The following is an 18,307-nucleotide window of genomic DNA, read 5'->3' as shown; positions in this document are numbered from 1 at the left end:
ACAATTTCAGGCAATAAATAAATCACTGGAAAAAATTCAGAACAACTTATAGTCAATGAAGTTATTCCTGAAGTGCACTTTGAAGAAGACCAGAATGATCACTCTCATGTCACGTCTGTGAGGTGGATTGATAGGGTGTAATCTATAATGGTTAACAAGGTTATAGATCCCAAAAGAAGTTACGAAAAAGCAAAGGATAAGTCTGCCAAACCATGTGCATAAAAGTTCTTATTTTTCTCTATATGTTAAATATTTTGAGAGTGCTGACAACTATTTTAAAATGTTATTAATGGTGTATATTGGCCTTAGTACCTTGGTACCTTGGTACCTGAACACTCCCAAGTTTCAAAGCTGCAGAAGTGGCCAGACAAGGCTGATTTTGGTCATTAGTCCCACAGTGAAGAACTTATCTCAGCTTCTTCATGTCTGTTTTTCTGCCTTTCAGATAGAGGAATTTCGTAGACTGAGGACACACGTTAAAGGTGCAGAACTTTTAGAGGGCTGTGATGGAATCCTAGGAGATAACTTCAGACCAACTCAGCCACTTAGTGATAGAGTCATCAGGGCTGCATTTCAGTAGCAGAAGAGGGAGAACAACAAAAATAAATCTTTATTCAGGTAAGTAAAAGCTTAGCAGAAAAATCAAAACATTGGAATAATTTTCATAGGGGAGATTTGGCTAAAGGAGAAAACGCACCGAGTTAATTTCAGCTAATGTTATATTGTCATAATTGTAAATTTTGGCACTGTACTGTTTTATTTTCTCCTGTGGTATAATAGGCTGGTTACTATAAATTCTTTAGTGTCTGGAATAGTTTGGGTATTATGAGGTTCTTTAGTGGCTGGAATCTTAATATGTGATTTAGTGAATTGAAATATTTTATTAACTTCAGTAGGCAGTGGATCACGCAGAGTTAGATCCCACTTACTTGTAGCTTTAAATTTCTCCCACTGCAGTGAGCAACAACACAGTATGCCTAGGTTATGTGGTAGATTTCCCCACTTACTGAGGTTCACTGGCTGATTTCTTACCGTGTTTTTTGAAGACCAGTCATTGGTGAATCTTCCTAGTGTTATCTTTTAAAAACCAGGGTAGTAGTTCTGGAAGGAGTCCTTTAATTCTCAAAGACGACCTTTTTTTTATTTTTTTTGATCCTTTTTCCCTGCTTTACAGTGCTATTCTTTCCCTACAAGACTGAATCTTGGGCAAAATCAGTGCAGGCACAAGATGAAACTAATTAACTTACATCATGGCTAATTTTTCGTATTTCATTCATCAAAGTAGTTGTTTCTCCTTGTCCTCAGTGATCTTTTCAACCTTTGTTGGCTCACAGAATAAGAATTCAAGGATGACATTGGATTCGATGCGTAAGAGCTGATACACATGTGAACCTGAATTATCCCTGCTTCAGTTGTTAAAACCTCCCATGTCATGTTCCCCTAGTCTCTATCAGTTACAAGATAAATTTCCTCAATGCTCAACAGTTACTCCTATACCTCTTTATACTTAGTTAATCAATGTTTTACTGTAATGAAAAACCTTGTAATGAGTTTCTTAGAGAGTTGAAGAAAATTCGCTATCAAGACAACTAGTTACCTTGGAAGTAGCGAGTCAAGACACCAACATTTGTGGTTGATTTTGTAATGAAGTGGCCCTACCTTGATACAAATAGTAAGACAGCTAATCTGGGAAGTCTTCAAGCAAATAATGAATCTGTTCACTTGCTTCCTTTAATAAGTCCTACTACTTTTAACATAGTAAAGTTTTTCATCTACTATCCTATGGTAAACTTTATTTAAATAACAACAACAGTGGGTACTCTGCATTACTCTATTTTACTGGTAGAATCCATTATATAAAAGCATCTCTTTTTTCTGTCTGCACGTTTCTTCAAAGCCATATGTTTGTTCTTTCAAAGCATGCTGCTGAAAGGTGTTTGATACACACTTTTGGGTAAGGACATTTATTTGTACATTAAATTCTTGCCCTATCTAGGTCAATGATGGAACAACTTAGTTCACTTCAGGCCCTGTTGTGGAATTAAGCCTCTTCAGAGCATGCTCTGGGTCCAGCCCCCAACTTCATAGGAAGTTAACAAATGATCAGGCAGCCTAAAAGAGATTAATAATTCAGTGCTTCCAAAAATGGATCCATTAAAACTGAGTGAGGAGATTATCTTTCCTCCTGCATGTGACAGAAATTATTAAATGGGCTGGGACAGTGGCCAGCAATTTTATGGTCCTTCCATATAGCATAAGCATTCAATACAGTGTATACATCTAAACATTTTTGAAGTAAGGGTTTATTTGTATTTTATAACCCTATTTTATATCCACATCTCAGAAATTAAACAAAGAAAGCAAAACGTTGGTGCTTGTATTAGTATTGTTTTCTCGTTCCCATATTTAATTTTGGGCACATCCCTAAGCCCAATTCTCAATTACATGGTTCTCTGCAGCCACCAAATGTTGTCACTTTAATCTTGAAATAGATGTTTCAAATTCATCCTGTCTTCTGCATAAAAATTACTTGGGAAAATCATAGCAATATTAAAGTACAATTTTTCTCAGAGGGTGAATAAGGCCCTGAGGGCAGTGCAGGTAATTCAAGTCTGTAACAGTGAAATTACTTGACACGCTGAGTTTGAATTTTAAGCATGAAAGAGTTTCCTTTACAATGCTGGAATTGAAAAGTAAAAATTTCCCTTTCGCTTTCATGTTTGAAATTTTATTACATTTGTCAATACTTATAAAGATTTGTTTTAAATAATAAAATTTATCTTGGCCATGCCTCACAAAATGATCTGCAGTTTTAATTCCCAAATGATGGAATTTTTAATGTAAAATTATAGTCCTCACTGTAGGGCTATGCTAATTATGGACTCTCAAGCACTGAGAAAGAACTGTGACTCCTGGCATTGTGTAGCCTACGGAAGAAATGACACTTGGCTCTTTACACCTGATTGAATTATTTATCAGAAATTCATTTTTAGTCTTGGATGCATCAGTCCAAATAGCACTGAACCAATATATTCTTGCTATTGAGTTTGTCTCTAGGGAGCTGGAAACTAGATAGATGAAGCGTAAAAAGAAATCATGTGGCTTTGATCACCTTTCTTCTATGCAGAAAGGGAGAAAGGGAAGAAAACAATCATACCTACTTTGTAGTGATGTCGTCGCACAGTTCTCTCCAGTAGGAAAGTGTTGAGGAACAGTAGTTCCTCACACAGACCTTGACATCCTCAGAAAAGACACCTTCCCTCGTTCATAGGAAAGACGTAATGGTCCTTAAGCTGGGTCTGCTGACATCAGCTGAATATTGCTATGAAGACTCAGTAGTAGATTGGGGTATAAGAGTTTGCAGGGTGGCATCTACATAGTGATCTAAGGGGAGCATTTATTCCTTTCAAAGAGGAGATTATCTTTTGTTTTAAAGCTCTGGTATGTCTTCAATATTACGATTACAAGCACACTGGTGGACTTCTTTTCTGACGTGATGCCCCTCTGTCAAGGCTGCTGGAACACCTGTCAGTGGAGTTTTCAATATTTTCTTTTATTCCAAGCCAGTGTCGTGCAGCCACTTGAAGAACCTTGAGGAACATTAGTTTTCCATGACCTCACCCCTCTGTCAGGGAAAGGAAGAGACAAATGTTTCCGTAAGTGTTGCATACACAGGAGTAGAAAGAGGTTGCTTGAAAGGTCTCATCAGTTTTAACTGCATGAGAATGCAAGCTCTATGCATGCAATGCTGACAAATCTTCAGGATGTCTGCTCTTCAGCCTTGATTGAAACCTTGACAGAACTGAGCCCTTTGTGGCTTTTGATCAAATGGCATATGTTGATCTTTGATGCAATTTGTGGTAGTTTGTCAAACTGAAGGCAGAGGTGACATGATACATCATGGTGTGTAATCTCAGGTAAAAAACTTTTTTTTTTTAAAATGTTCCTCCATCATGGGAAAGCCCAGATCTCTAAATACCTGCCTTCAGTTCTAGAACAAAGTTTGGCTAGTCTCTAAAGGGAGCCTTTGGGAGGACAAAACATGTACAACTTTGTAGCTTTGCTGCTTTCTGTAACTTAGAATAAATTTTCTATCTAGTTGGCCTCTTTTGACTCTGCTTTTCTCCTAAAGATGCATCTCTCTCCTATAACCTGGGGTTAATGAGTCTTTGGACTCTGTTATGTGTGTGTTTTTTAAATACATCCCTCAGAGAACAGCCTTTACATCCTTTCTCCTGCAGTTGCCAAAGTTTTCACGTTTCTTTTGAAAAAGCTATATTTTTTCTTATTTCTAACCTCATGAGGTCATATCCAGTAGTGATAGAACTGGTCAGGTGTTAAGGAATTTGGAGGGAAAGCTCAGTACAGATTCGCTTTCAGACATGGATGGTGAAAAAATTGAGTTCAGTTTTGGACAGTGAAGAACAATAGAATCACAGAATAGTTGTTGTTGGAAGGTACCTCTGGAGATCTACTAGTCCAATCCTCTTCTCAAAGTAGCATTAACTACAGCGGGTTGCTCAGGGCCATGTCCAGCTGGGTTTTGAATATCATAAGGATGAAGACTCCACAACCTCTTTGAGCAACCTGTACCTGTGTTTGACCACCTTTGCAGGGGAAAAGATTTTTCTTAATTATAAATGAAATTTCATGCATTTAAATTTGTACCATTGCCTCTTGTCCTTCCACTGGATACCACTGAAGAGTCTGGTACCATCTTCTGTACTTGTTCCTGTAAAGTATTCATACATATTGATAAGATACCTCTTGAAACATCTCTTCTTGAGGCTGAACAGTCCCTGCTCTCAGCCTATCCTTCTATGACAGGTGCTCCAATCCCTTGTCTTTGTGACCTGTTGCTGGACTCACACTAGTATGTCCATGTTTGTTTTGAACTGGGAAACCCAGAACTGGACCCAGTGCTCCAGATGTTTCATCAGTGCTGAGTAGGAGTGAAGGATCTTCTCCCTCCACCTTCTGGCAATCCTTTTCCCAGCCCAGGAGGCCCTTGGCATACTTTGTTGCATAGGTGCATTATTAGCTGATGTTCAGCTTGTTTACCAGGATGTCCAGATCCTTTTCTGAAAGAAAAGAGAAAAAGAATGACATTGTGACTTCCTTAGTGTTAACCACTAGTTTTTTTGATACTTCATACTTGACTCAGAGCCCTTCCTATGGGCACCAGGGTTTTTCTTGATAGTCTCGGGTGATCTTGGAAAAAGATTTGTAATTCTTATTGTTATACAGCAAAGCTTAACAATGGGGACATCAAATGCTACCACTCTTAGAAATCAAATAAGAAAAACCTTAAATCTTCCATTTTATTAAAGGCTAGTTTTTTGGTAATTTCAGTCCTGACTCACTATTTTTAAACATGTGAATTGTGATTATACCAGCAGGCTATTTTATTATGGGGCTTGCCGCCTTGCCTAATGGATAAGTTCTTTTTCAGTAGTGTATTCTTCACTGAAGACAGGATCATTTGTGGTTTCTAATGGATTTATTACCCTCTCTTTAATCCTTGTTGCTTTACATGTAATTGATTTGATAGACACGCCTTTCTCCTCTATTACATCAGTGGAACAGCTTTATCTGTGAATGAGCAAGATGTCTGATTTCAAACACTAGAATATCAACTTGAATTGGTAATAATACTGAATTAGTATAGCATGCCTACATGTCTTCATCCCTTTATAAATCAGAGTGTAGAAGCATGATTCCATGCATAGGATAGTTAAATGGCATTGCTCTCATTTACTAGGAAGAGGTTGTAGTGGTTCAGCCCCAGTCGGCAACTAAACACCACGCAGCTGCTCGCTCACTCCCCTCACCCCTGTGGGTTGGGGGAGAGAATCGGAAGAGCAAAAGCAAAAGGAAAAAAAACCTGTGGGTTGGGGGAGAGAATCGGAAGAGCAAAAGCAAAAGGAAAAAAAACTTGTGGGTTGAGATAAAAACGGTTTAATAATTACAATAAAATAATAGTGTTAATAATGATGATTATTATAGCAATAACAATAATTATAATAAAAAGGAAAAGGAAAAAAGGAAAAAAAAAACCAGAAACAGAAACGATACAACTGCTCACCACCTGCTGACTGATGCTGCCTGTCCCCGAGCTGTGATTGCTGCCTCCCTTCTCCCGCCAGCTCCTCCCAGTTAACATACTGGGCATGATGTTACATGATATGGAATATCCCTTTGGCCAGTTTGAATCCGCTCTCTTAGCTGTGCCCCCTCCCCTCCCGGCTTCTTGTGCACCCAGCAGAGCACGGGAAGCTGGAAAAGTCCTTGACTAGTATCAGCCCTACCCAGCAACAACTAAAACATCGGTGTGTTATCAACATTGTTTTCATATTAAGTCCAAAGCACAGCACTATGCCAGCTGCAGTGAAGAAAATTAACTCTATCCCAGCTAAAACCATGACAGAGGTTAAATAAGTGCCTGGTACAGAAGTCATTGAAATCAATGAGATGCTTTTAATATAGGATAGTAAGACCTTGTTCTAAAAAATAACTTGCTGAAGTTATATTGAAGGAGTATTTTCTTTTGAAAGTGATAAGCTTACATTTACTTTCCACTGAGCATAACCAACAAACTAAAGAATTCGGTCTTCAATGTGTTGTCTCAAAAGTGTGCATCCCAGACACAACTTAATCTATTTACTATAATAGTTACACGTTAATAATAATATGTTTAATCTATATATATACACTCTATCTACCTATCTACATTACTCCAGTTCTCCTAAGAATTTCTTTTGTGACTGATTCAGAAATTCCTGAAAAATCATCTATTTTTATATACACAAATGCATGTATACATTCAGACATACACATACATCTTTGGTAGACCTCAGATTGTCAGTAGCTATAAGTTTGTCCATTGTCCTGTAAATTATGATAACAGAAATTAATTTAGATTAAACTCCATCCTTATTATAATTACCATTTTCCTAGCTGTACATTCAAGATTAGAGGTAAAAAAATAAATGACATCATTAAAATATCAAGGTTGTGCTAGGCCTGAGGAACAGGAAGGAATAATTTAGGGTGGGAGGAACAGCGACTGCATACCTGATTCTGCAGAGACTGTCTGCATGATATTGAGAGGTCTGAGCAGACAAGCAGAAGTTGGCACAGCATTAGTTTCACAGTAAGGAGAGAGAGCAATGTGGTGACTGTATCCTGTGTGTTTAGTGAGTGGGTAGTGCAAATTACTTGCTTTCGAAGCTGCTGAGCGGCATAGTTCTGCTGTCACAAGAGCATTAAACAGGGGATCAGTGTTGCCAGTGGGACTGAGCTAGTGCTAAACAGGTAGTGGTGCACTCGCCTCTTCGTGGCACTGCACATTGTATGGTAACAGTAGATTACAGAATATGAAAGGGCATTCAAATACAGAGTGAGCTGTGGAGCTGCGCCTTGCCTTTGAGAAATGGAGGTAAGAGTGGCATGGTGCTATGGTCTGTATTTCTTTGCCTAAGCAGATCTCAGTGAACTTTGCATTTGAATGGAGGTTTAAATTACCAATCAATATTTGTCTTTACTCTCAGTTTACTAGTAGCCTTTGTAGTTCCTGAAGTTCACAAACAAGTTGTTCCGCGGAAGTTCCAACACTTGGGGATTTTACGCTTTCCAGTTGTGTAGACCCAGAGCTGGAGTGATCTTTCAGCAGCCATGCATCATTAGACTACTCTGACCATTCTTCTCTTTTTCCTGGTTTAAAAAAAAAAGAACACAAAGATTATCAACGCTAGTTCTTTAGAAATACAAACACCAACTTCCTAGATTTGATGAAATACGAGTCTTTATGCTGCTTCTCAGCAAGTGATTTTTCATCAGTCATTGTGTGTCTCCATGAATTTAGGTTTTGTGCTTAAAATGTGGTTGGTTTAATTGTTAAGTTTCTGTCTTTGAAAGAAACTCAGCTTTATGTTGTCAACAAAACCAACTGTTGTTCTCCTGTTTTTAAGAGCTTATGTATAGTGCTTAACGCTCTGCTGCCACTTCAGAGTACTTGAGAATGTGCTTACATTTGAGTGCGTGACTGTAGAACAGAGGGACAAAGACCTTTGGCTTGTGAGCCACACACCATAATCGGAGACCTACTGGAAACATACCAAAACTTTTGGAGTGTTCAGAGGACCAAGAGCTTCAGGAATGGCTGAAAGATGGTGCCTTTTCAGGTTGCTTCTCAATGCTCCGTTGTAATAGCAGGGAATGGGGTATGCACTGAGATTGGAAATGAACCCTGTAATGTCAGCCTGACTGTTTTCCCATGGCTGATGATTCAAATTAGTGAGTAGCAAACCACTTTTGTTGCTCGTGTGACATACCACTGTCACTGACTGCCACCGTTTAGGGATTTGGTAGCCACAGGCAGCCCAAGAGTCATAGGCTGGGCACTGCTGTAGTAGGAGTTTGTTGTGTCCAGGCCAGAGCATCACTATAGGGAGTGGTCAAGCCCTAAATGAGGAAGAAAACCATTTTGAGTTCTGTTTCTAAAATGAGTACCATATTGGAATTGTCCTTATTCAATCCTTTACTGAGCTCTTAGAAATACACAAATATTGGTGGAGGAATGGAAGACAGCTGAAATCCCTTAGCGTGTAAAGGAGCAGCAAAGAAGAAACAAAATACTGTGCTTTCTTTTCAAAGCTAAAAAATCATAAGGTAGCCTAGGAATCAGACCCCTTCTTATGCTTCAAATAAGGTACGTCACGCTGACAAGGGCTCCTGAATTTCTTGATCTGTGACTCTCTATCAGCATCACACATTCTTTGCTAGCTACAATGCACTTTTGTCATCAGCTTTTTTGTGAAAAGCATTTTGAGGGTATAATTTCCAGCTGCCTTACCATAAACCATGTATGGTTTGTATGCTGCTACTTGGGAAGTGATAATGTAGCCAGGAGTGCCTGTCATAAAAAACATGCTCACAGCATGTATATTGGCAATTTCAACACAAAAGCTAGAGTCTGAATACACACTGAAACTCTGCCATGTTATTTTCATTTACTGGGAAAATGCTGCAAATTTGTGGTGAGGCAAAATGGTAGGAAGCTTAAATCAACTTCGATAAAATTACACCTGTTTTTTAAAATATAGACTCCAGATTAGTACATGTGAAATACAGTAATGTAACAGCTCTCAAATGTCAAGGATATTAGAAAGGCATACAGGTACATGTGTTGGACCACAGACAGAGAAGAAAGCCTACAATATGCATTCCTCCTTCAGCAACGTTATACATGTTAGGCAGTAGGAGTGCACTCCGTTTTACCCAGATGAAATCACACGGGGAGTTTTAAGCAGAACATCATTACTCCATTGAAACTGAAGATCCAGGTAGTCACAGGTCCTTACTCTTATTGGAATTTGTAATTCTAATTATTTCATCTAGATGAAAACAATGTAATCAAAGTATGCAAACAAACTCTTCCTAAGCAGACAGCAATGTTTTGAAAACAAATAGCAAACAAAACCGACCAAGTTATTTGGGTTACTGAAAATGTTTTTGCAACTGGTAATTTTCACTCAAGGAAGAGAATGCCAGCAGTGATTGTTGTTAGCAACGTTTTATGACTAACACCACAGTTTATGACAGAGCAGTGCTACAAAGCAAAACTTACTGTAATTTTTAAAAGATTTTTATGCATCCCCAGAGCTCAAGGGAAACAAAGGTGCGCTTTAGTTAGCTAGACATTGTTAAATGCCCACAGAACTAAATGTAGACTCAATAAATTGTGACCTTTTCATGGAAGGAATGCAAAGTGTTTCAGGAAAGATAAGGATTCATAAGGTAGTTCTTTTTTCTGAGACACTCTGAATCCATGCCTGACCATACTTTCAGGTGCTGTTTTTAGGAAGGTATAGGATAATGGTAATGTGTAGTTAGTGTTAAAGTGGTTTTTGCCTTTGATATTTTTTAAACTCTTAAACTTTTTGGTTTAACCTAGTGTTAAGGAGGAGAAGGCAAGATGCTTCTGAAAAGAAAAAAATCGAGATGTTGTGTGAGACAATAATGGTAAGGAATATGGTAAGAGAAAAGAGGTGGAAAAGCTCTTCAGAAAGCAGATTGACTACTTTTAAGTAGCCAAAGAAAGCTTTTGATCTTGTGTAGTGGTCTTGACTTAAGGCTGCTGCCGTGGAGTATCTTATTTCCTCCCTATCAGATGGAAAGTCATATTATCGTGGCCATCCTATTTCATATCTCCATAGTCTATTTATTTGCACTTTCTCAACACTTTTGGAAGGCTTTGAAAAATAATCCTTTTCACTGAAGTTTTCTTATATCTTCTCTTTTAAATATGTTCTGTCTATTACTATGGGAACATTTGGACCTTTGGTTCTTAAAAATATACCAGCTTGGCCCTATCTTTGCTCATGCTGCTGCTCCTTGTTTCTGAGATAAAGTTACAGACTTGCATTTATCCCAGTTTTGTACAAAAAAATTTATTCTCCCTGAGGAATCAAAGTACACAAAGTTGTTATATGAAAGAATTAAAAATAAGTATTCTTGGAAACATAATGATTTTTTTACATTATGAGAATGATTTCTGAATTTTGAATGACCCTGTTAATATTTCTTTTTTTTTAAACCATGGGTGTTGTGATAGTAGGTCTCATCTTTCCCAGGTATTTACACTTTATGGCATTGATCCTGAAAGCTTTTCTTTGGGAATGGTTGCCTGATCTGTAGAGGACGCCACCAGAAGCTGTTGGACTCTGTGTGTATATATAGGACTCAACCCAAGCAAAGGAAATTTCAGAGGCAGAAATATAATGTATAGACAAGCAAGGCATCTAGGCAATTTTCTGATTAAAATACACATGCCCATTTGTACAATTTTAGCTCAATTATTACATTTCCAAAAACTTTCCAGAAGAGTAAGAGAAGCAGGTATCTACATAAACCTTTAGCCTGCAGTGTGTTGCTTGACCACATATATTATGGAACAGTGCTATTAATTTAGCATGGTAGAAAAATTACTCTTAAACAGGAATAAAGGGTGAACATGGGTACCAACACTACCAATATATATAATCAGTCTTTTGTCAGACAATATGTTAAGTATTTCTATAACAAACACAACTGAAATCTTCAGACTGGCTCATAATTAGGCTCCTTTCCAAAAGTAATCCATTTATACAATAGCTGCCAAATCCCAGTTCAACTTAATTTCACTGACTTTGATTTTTGGACCAAAAGCATTGAGCTTGAACTAGTGAAAAATGTACAAAATGTGCATTCAATTAAGGTGTAATTAGATACTCAATCACCCTTACATCACACTAGGGATTATCCAAGAAAGAAGAGAGATACTACTCACTGCAGTGTATAAAACAGTTTTGTTAATTAGTTTAGCACTAATTGAGATTGAGAAAGTGTCACTGTGTCACAATGTTAGTTTGCTTATTTGGAAACTTAAGATCACAAAGTTTTGGGTCTCTTTTGATCTTACTCAGTCAGATTTTTCAGTCTAATTCCCAGATCCAGTATCTTCCGTCCACACGAGGAACCTTTCTGTTCACTTCAGGGAGGCGCTTGCATCCTCATACCCATAACCCACTGAAAAACGTGCCAAGAGTTTTTTCCAGAGACAGAGAATAAATTATTATTATTACATGGTGGGTTTTTTTGTGTTATACCTTCATACCAAACCCCAGGTAGAACTGAGAATGCTCTGTCCTATTACAAAGTGTAACTGTGGCTGAAACCAGCTGCACTGTAACTAAGACGTGCTGCTTTGTGAAGAGCTTACACCCTCCCTTAGAAGACAGCTGGTAGAAAGTTCTTCAAGTTGACCATCAAATGGTCCTGCTGCCAGACACCTTAATTTTGGGGGGTATTGGATGATAACCAGGGAGCACATGGAAATCATGGCACAGATTGTCTCGTGGGTAGACACTGACTTCTTAGCAGTGCTGCTCGTGACTGACAGCCTCTAAACTCCCTTCCTTTTTAAGAAAAAGAGTGGGAACTCTCTAGAGGTGTGTTGACCCTGCAAGCAGTTGTAGGCCTGGGTGACCATTTGCACCCAAGCACCTGCTGATTTTTTGTGTGTATGTACTGAGCTATAGTTGGCACTAAAATAACCTCAGGAAAAAGTGAGATTATTAGTACAACAGAATGAAATGATTTGGCATTCTCATACCTACTGCTTCTGAACTGAGAGCACTGGGGCAACCTGAGCAGCTGATTTCCTAAGGTTGTGCTGAAGCACATGAATGTGTGTTTGCAGGAAACTAAGTATTGATTTTTCTCTGCTGCTAATGAATAAGAGTATTACTGCTATTAGGAGGGACAATTTGGGTGATTGCTTTCTATCTCCTGAGCCCACCTGACTCCCATGAGAGTTGCATACTCAGCACTTCACTTGGTAGGGTCCCTAAAATGGCAAACAGTAAAAAATTCTCTGTGACTAGTATGTTTTCCTTTCTAGTTTACTGCCATGCTCTCCACATTAAAATCAGTTACCTGATTATTTCAGAAAGCCAATTGGAAAGCCTTGTTTTAAGTTAATAATTTTACTGCTGCATTTAACTTTGCGTTTTTATTGCCATTTCCTCCATTGCTAGTAAATCTTCCAGCACTGGCTTTACCCTGAAAGAGAAGAATCAGGACCATTATGTCACTGAAGTATATACCCTGAAACTGCCCCCACCTGCTGTCATGAAATCCCTGTTTTTAGTTTTCCCTGTCTCCCTGGCTGGACATAAAGTCTTTCAGACCCACTACGGAGGAATTTCAGTAACATAATTGTTCCATTCTCTTTTCAGAGGGGGGAAGACAATGCTCCCACAGTGCCCTCGGATGACAAATGGAAACTTCTGAAGCGCTTCAGTTGAACCACAAAGCCTGTATTGTTTGTCTTCATCTAATTCAGCCTTGATAGACAGCTTTGACAGTTGGTCTGTCCGCAGAGTCCAGTGAGATTCTGGGAATGGGGCTGTACATTAAAAGAAGAAAACACATTAAATCTTCCAGTTCACACTGTTAACTATTTTTAAATGGTAATTATCATTGCTTAGATAATTTCCTTGCCATAGCATTCAATAGTGGTCTGTGGTCCAAATAGTACTAGTTTTAAGCTTGATATTAATGTTAATATGCAGAAAATCTTATTATTGTTTTGAAAGTTAGATTTAATTTTATTCTGTATCATCTCTTGTGCCATCAGTAACCATCTTTTCTGTAGAGGGGTGGTGCATTCTATAAAGCTAAGAAAAACATTGCTTGTTCAGAGAAAGTACTATACAGATTCAGAATTATTTTTTGGGCAGAAAGGAATGCTCCTCTGCTAAACCTATGCACTTACCATGGTTAATCTGAATAAAGCTGAATGACTTTGCGTTACTAGGAAACTTAATGAAATAAAGGACCATTTTGAAATAAGGAAAATTAACCTATGTAACAATAAACAGAATCATCTGGATTATTTTCTACTTGGTCAGTCATGGAACTTTGCAAAGAAATGTTCGATTCAGGCAGAAAATGATCATTCTTTGTTCTCCTGTGAGTTATGGCAGTTCTGTTTGCTTCTGTACATTACTGAGGTTGGTGGTTTGGGGACCTGCTCTGCGTGTCCTGAGCTCACCGCACAGCATGGGGATTGCCACGCTGGGCCACACATGACACATCTGACTGAACAGATGATAGAACAGTAGTCGAAGCCAGCTAGTCATAGCTTCTGATTCCTGCAAAACACCAAGATCTGAAGGACAGAGTCAATAATGTGGTGGGAAGTAGCTTTGATTCCCATAGCTATTGATGAGGTCCAGTTTACTAGCATGAGGAGGGCAGTTTTATGCAGATACTGCTGATTGCTTCATGTGTTCATAAGTGTGTGTACTGCAGAAATGTGCTTCGTTTCGAGAGCCACACAGCTGCCCTTGACAGCACATATTGCAGTATATGCATAGAAAATATACAGCAAGCAGCCCACCATGAAGTCATCTGTTTATTTTGGGCTAAGCAGAGTAGCAATTGGCAAATGCCTCCTTGGGCCTTTAGAAACTTTTATTTCTTAGGATGATGTTTAAGGAAGACCCTCTCCACCTTCTACACAAATCTAATGAAGCATAACCCCATTATCTAGTCAAGGAGTTCAAGATCTCAGTGCTGGCCAAAACCACACATTCCATCTGCAATGTCCCCAGCACTTCCATAATATCCATGCAGCAGCTTCACCAGCTGCTGTCCCTCTACCTTCAGCAATGATTCCCCAGGCAGCTTCAGCCACAGCCCAACCCCAACACGCTGGTCACCAGAGCCTGGCCTCCCACGGGTCCACATCTTGCCATGGGCAGGGAGGAGTCTTCATAAAGTCTGCTGCAATGGCTGGCAACGGCTAGGCTGGGCTCTCCAGTGTTTGACAGGAGCTGGATAATTTGTCCTAGTTGTCAGGTTTGGTACTAAAATCCTGGGGGGGGGAAAAAACCCAAACGCAAAACAAAGCCCTGTGAGGTGGAATTCAACTGGTTTCCACCAGTTGAAGACCTATTTCTATTTCCTTGCACCCAGCAATGAATGAACCCTCCAAAAGTGGAGTTAACTATATTCTGAAGCTGGCAATTCCCAGGTTATATGCACAGTTCATTTGGAAGATCTTTTCCCTTTGCACACAACATATTATTAACTACTGAGTGTTAACTGAGAGGAACTCTAGTATTAATACGGCAAATATTGACATTATGATGAAATCTGAACTAGATTTATTCTCTAAATAAATGTGTTCCTTTTAGCTGGTTGATATTATTCTGGCTGTGAAATACAGATACATTTGCAAAGCAAATGATGTAATGTCTCCACCAAAAAATTGAAGTCCATTATTTCCCTTTCCTGTGCTCCCTTCCTGTGTTTGCTGTTCTTTCTTGCATTGCCTTGTGCAGTGAACTTCTAGTCGTATAAATACTGCTACTGAGGAATTGAGGTTAGAAAATTTGTCTCAACATTTGTCAGACTTTTTTCTAGGCTTGGCTTTGAAAGAAAAAAAAACAACCCACTATTAAAAATATTTATAACTGTATTTTGTCTTTAGAAGCAGATCTAATCATAACAACAAATTCATTCATAAAACACACCCATGCTAATTACAGATTGGTCAACCCACATTCGTGGTATGTTGGAAAAAGTTAAATTAGTCTTTCTGGTTTCGGTAGGAATCTGCAGGGAGGAATTTGCAGGAAGGGCTCTCTGTGTATTACTTCAGTTATGCTGCACTCATGAGAGGTTTTATTGAGTGTGGCGAGGCTCTGCTACTCTCCAGTTGGAATTCTGTATGCCTGCCTTTGAATTAACATTTTTAAGAAATCATAAAAACTGATAAAGGTGGGTAGTGTAAGACCCTAAATTAATAATTTCCTCTTCAAGCCTACAGCCACTAAAATTCTTCTGAATCAGATTGCTGTCTGCACTGGAAGTATATTTAAAGGTAAGTATTAATGTGTGTGATGCTCCACATTATTTTAAAGGTTTATTTGAAATGTGAATTAGAAGTTTCCAAGAGGTGTTGAGCAGTTACACACTTGTTGATCAAGAAATTTATGACATAATAGTTAAAAGCAGCTATGTGTCTCATGAGGTAAAAACTGGCTCTGCAGCCCTCTAGTAAACTTTAGGAAGATATTGGGAATGAGAAGAAATCCAGCCCTTAGGAGAAGGCAGGTGAGTTGGGGCAGGATGTCTGCAGTTGATGACCTCCCTGCTGCAGGTGACACATTCTTTGGGTTCCTCTGGAGTTTTCTGGATCTCCCTGGAAAGCTCAGAGGCTTTAAGCTCTTAGCTTGACTTCAGACTATGGTGCGATGTACTTTGCACCCGGGGCTGTGATCCTGGGCTCCTGCCTGTTCAGATCAGAGGAGCCTCTTAGCACCATGCCTCCCTAACGGCTGCCTTCTGCCCTAGCTCTCACAGGTCCTTTGCATGAACATCAAGGCTTAGGTGGAGCAATAATGAACACTAGGTCTGTTCCTAAAATACACCTGTGAGGTGACCAGGCATATATTGGTGTGGACTGAAGGATCAGCTTGATCCCAGACATTACAGTGCCAAGCATGGTATGGTAGCTGAGTATAGACACAGGTGTGAACTAGGACACTAAGAGGAAGTAAGGGTGGTCCCTGGCCAGCATCCCTGTCTGTCTCTTAAAGGTTGATTCATTGGTTTTCCTGAATCCCAGAGGGTAACTGAAGGCTACCTTTGCTCACGAGTTAAAAGTGCTTAAAAACAAGGCAACATAAAGAAAAAAATTTACTGAGACATTCCAGTTGAATTTTGCTGAGACTGCAGAAGCAATGAGGGGGAGATCCATGCACAGGCAGCTTCATAAGAAGTCATGCAAATCAGTGTTCTCCAGAACCTGCCAGGGTGCAGCTGCCTTACGCTCAGACTTGCCTCCGTTGAGTTTGACTGGTGGGCACAGCACTGGTGCAGTAATGGCCTTGTGCAAGTTAATCCTCTCATGGTGTCCCATCAAGTCCAGTGAGAATGAGGAGAAGCTTCCTTCCCTGTAGAAATGGGGGACCCCATGGTGAATGATGGCTGCAGAGGAAGAGGGAAAAACTCTTTTAGGGTTGAGGACTCTGAAAGAGCTTTTCCTCCTTGGCTGGGTTTCACAGTGGCATCATCAGCCATGGAGTCAAACTTTGAGATGTGTTCTACCTTTATACATCAGTGCTGCCTGCTGAAATATCAGGCAGCTGGAGAACTGCCCACCACACCTCCTGAGGCTGGACCACGCAGGACGTGTTTGGGAATGTTTGTGTGCACATTTATTTATTAAATTGTAGCTGTCATTGTAAGCACAATTCTGTGTGTATATTTGTATCTTTAGAATGCTATACATAGAAAAACTATTTTTAAAAGAAGGGCAATTTAAAATTAATTTTAGAACTTCTAATTAAAGCTAGGAAATTCCAGTATGAAGTCTGTGTGCCTAGCATCAGTTCACCAGCACTATACATATACTGTTGGTATGTGTATGATTGGATATTTTTCCCTTTGCTTAGTGAACATGTGTTAAAGTCCTGTTCCCTTCTCTTTTCCCCCATTATTCATTATTCAGACCCAGGTCCTTTATTCTGAATGCTGTTCAAGATTTGCTCTGAAGACATAATAATTCATTTTCTCATGGGGCTTTCTCTCTTACAGTACTCATTTGAATGCTTCAGATGTATTAATGAACTTATCTTTACTCTTGCTTTTCAATTGCCTTCTCCCCTGTATCACCTGAGGGATATTTCCATCTGATCATAGACTGACTATCTGTATGATGCCAGGAATAAGAAAAAGATTCACCAGTCAGACATTTTAGAGAGAGACTCTTCATATTGCACGGCAACGCATGTGGTCCTTGTCCAGGAGAACTTGTTATGACTTTATCTGCAAAGTTAAAAACCCAGCATTGACTCAGTAGTCAGGTCACCGGTTCAAGTCTTCTCCCTGATAAAATTGATAAGATTATTTGTTCTATTGCAAGGTTTGTTTTTCCTTGCTGGGTCATTTTTTGTGACCCTTCTGTCCAGTATCTTCACATCCTTCTCACCGGTGTTCTTACCATGCTGTGGACAGAGGTGGTGGCAGCTCTTCATTACTGCTTGGTCTTCCCCAAAGCCTGACCCCATGCTGATCCAAAGATGCCCTTCTCCTCCCCAGATACTAGGCAAACAACTGAAGATGGGGCTGAGAATATTAGATAAACCTGAAAATAACTTGCCCTATGAAGTACACAATGAGCTGTTTAAGTTTTAAATAACAAAGAAAAAAGAAAGCATAAAGATAGCATGAAGCAAAAACAGGATGAAGAAAAGGTTTTTTTTTTTTCTCTAGCAGGAATGTGGTTGGAAATGTTCCTCCTCTATTTGCATCTCAACTTGGTTATGTTGGAAGTGGTCCTTTCTGGGTTGGGTAAAACCAGCTGACTAACTCACAGCCAGCTCCCAAATCAGAGATCAGAAAATCATGTCTGGCAAGCCTTGTTCCTGAGTCTGCTGCTCTCCTGCCCCTCTCCCACCAGTGCGAGGGAGTTGGCTGCTCCTCCTTGGGCAGCACACACCAATCCTTATCCTAGTCCCTGACTGTTCACTATGTTCCCTGTGTTGGGTTACCCCTCCATCCCTGGAAGTAATTAAAGAAATAAGGTCATAAAACAAACGCCATTCTTTTTAAAAGTGAAGCACTTGAGAAGACTGGAGCTTCAAGCGCATAAGCAACTCTCATGCTTATTATTTAGGGTGATGTCTGTGTCTGAGATGGAGATAAAAACATCTTGATCTTACATAGACATAAACTCCATGCATCCCTTAGG

General features: G+C 39.4%; 1 protein-coding gene across 2 annotated transcripts in view; it reads left to right on the top strand.

Annotated features, from left to right (window-relative positions):
* The window catches only part of CA8 (carbonic anhydrase 8), a 50,068-nt gene extending 36,633 nt beyond the window's left edge, over positions 1-13,435 (top strand). Inside the window, exons 8-9 of one of the 2 annotated variants that reach the window (XM_075085089.1) lie at positions 446-618; positions 12,780-13,435. In XM_075085089.1, the coding sequence (XP_074941190.1) occupies positions 446-580 (135 nt within the window). In that variant the 3' untranslated portion in view covers positions 581-618; positions 12,780-13,435. Of the gene's footprint in view, positions 1-445; positions 619-1,305; positions 1,325-12,779 lie in introns of those variants that run through there. The other variant, XM_075085087.1, reaches the window with a different exon arrangement.
* The last annotated feature ends 4,872 nt before the right edge of the window (positions 13,436-18,307 follow it).

The sequence above is a fragment of the Phalacrocorax aristotelis genome, chromosome 2 (assembly GCF_949628215.1).
Source record: "Phalacrocorax aristotelis chromosome 2, bGulAri2.1, whole genome shotgun sequence".
Lineage (NCBI taxonomy): Eukaryota > Metazoa > Chordata > Aves > Suliformes > Phalacrocoracidae > Phalacrocorax > Phalacrocorax aristotelis.
The sequence above is the reverse complement of the archived record's forward strand: the minus strand, read 5'-3'. Positions and strand labels throughout refer to the sequence as shown.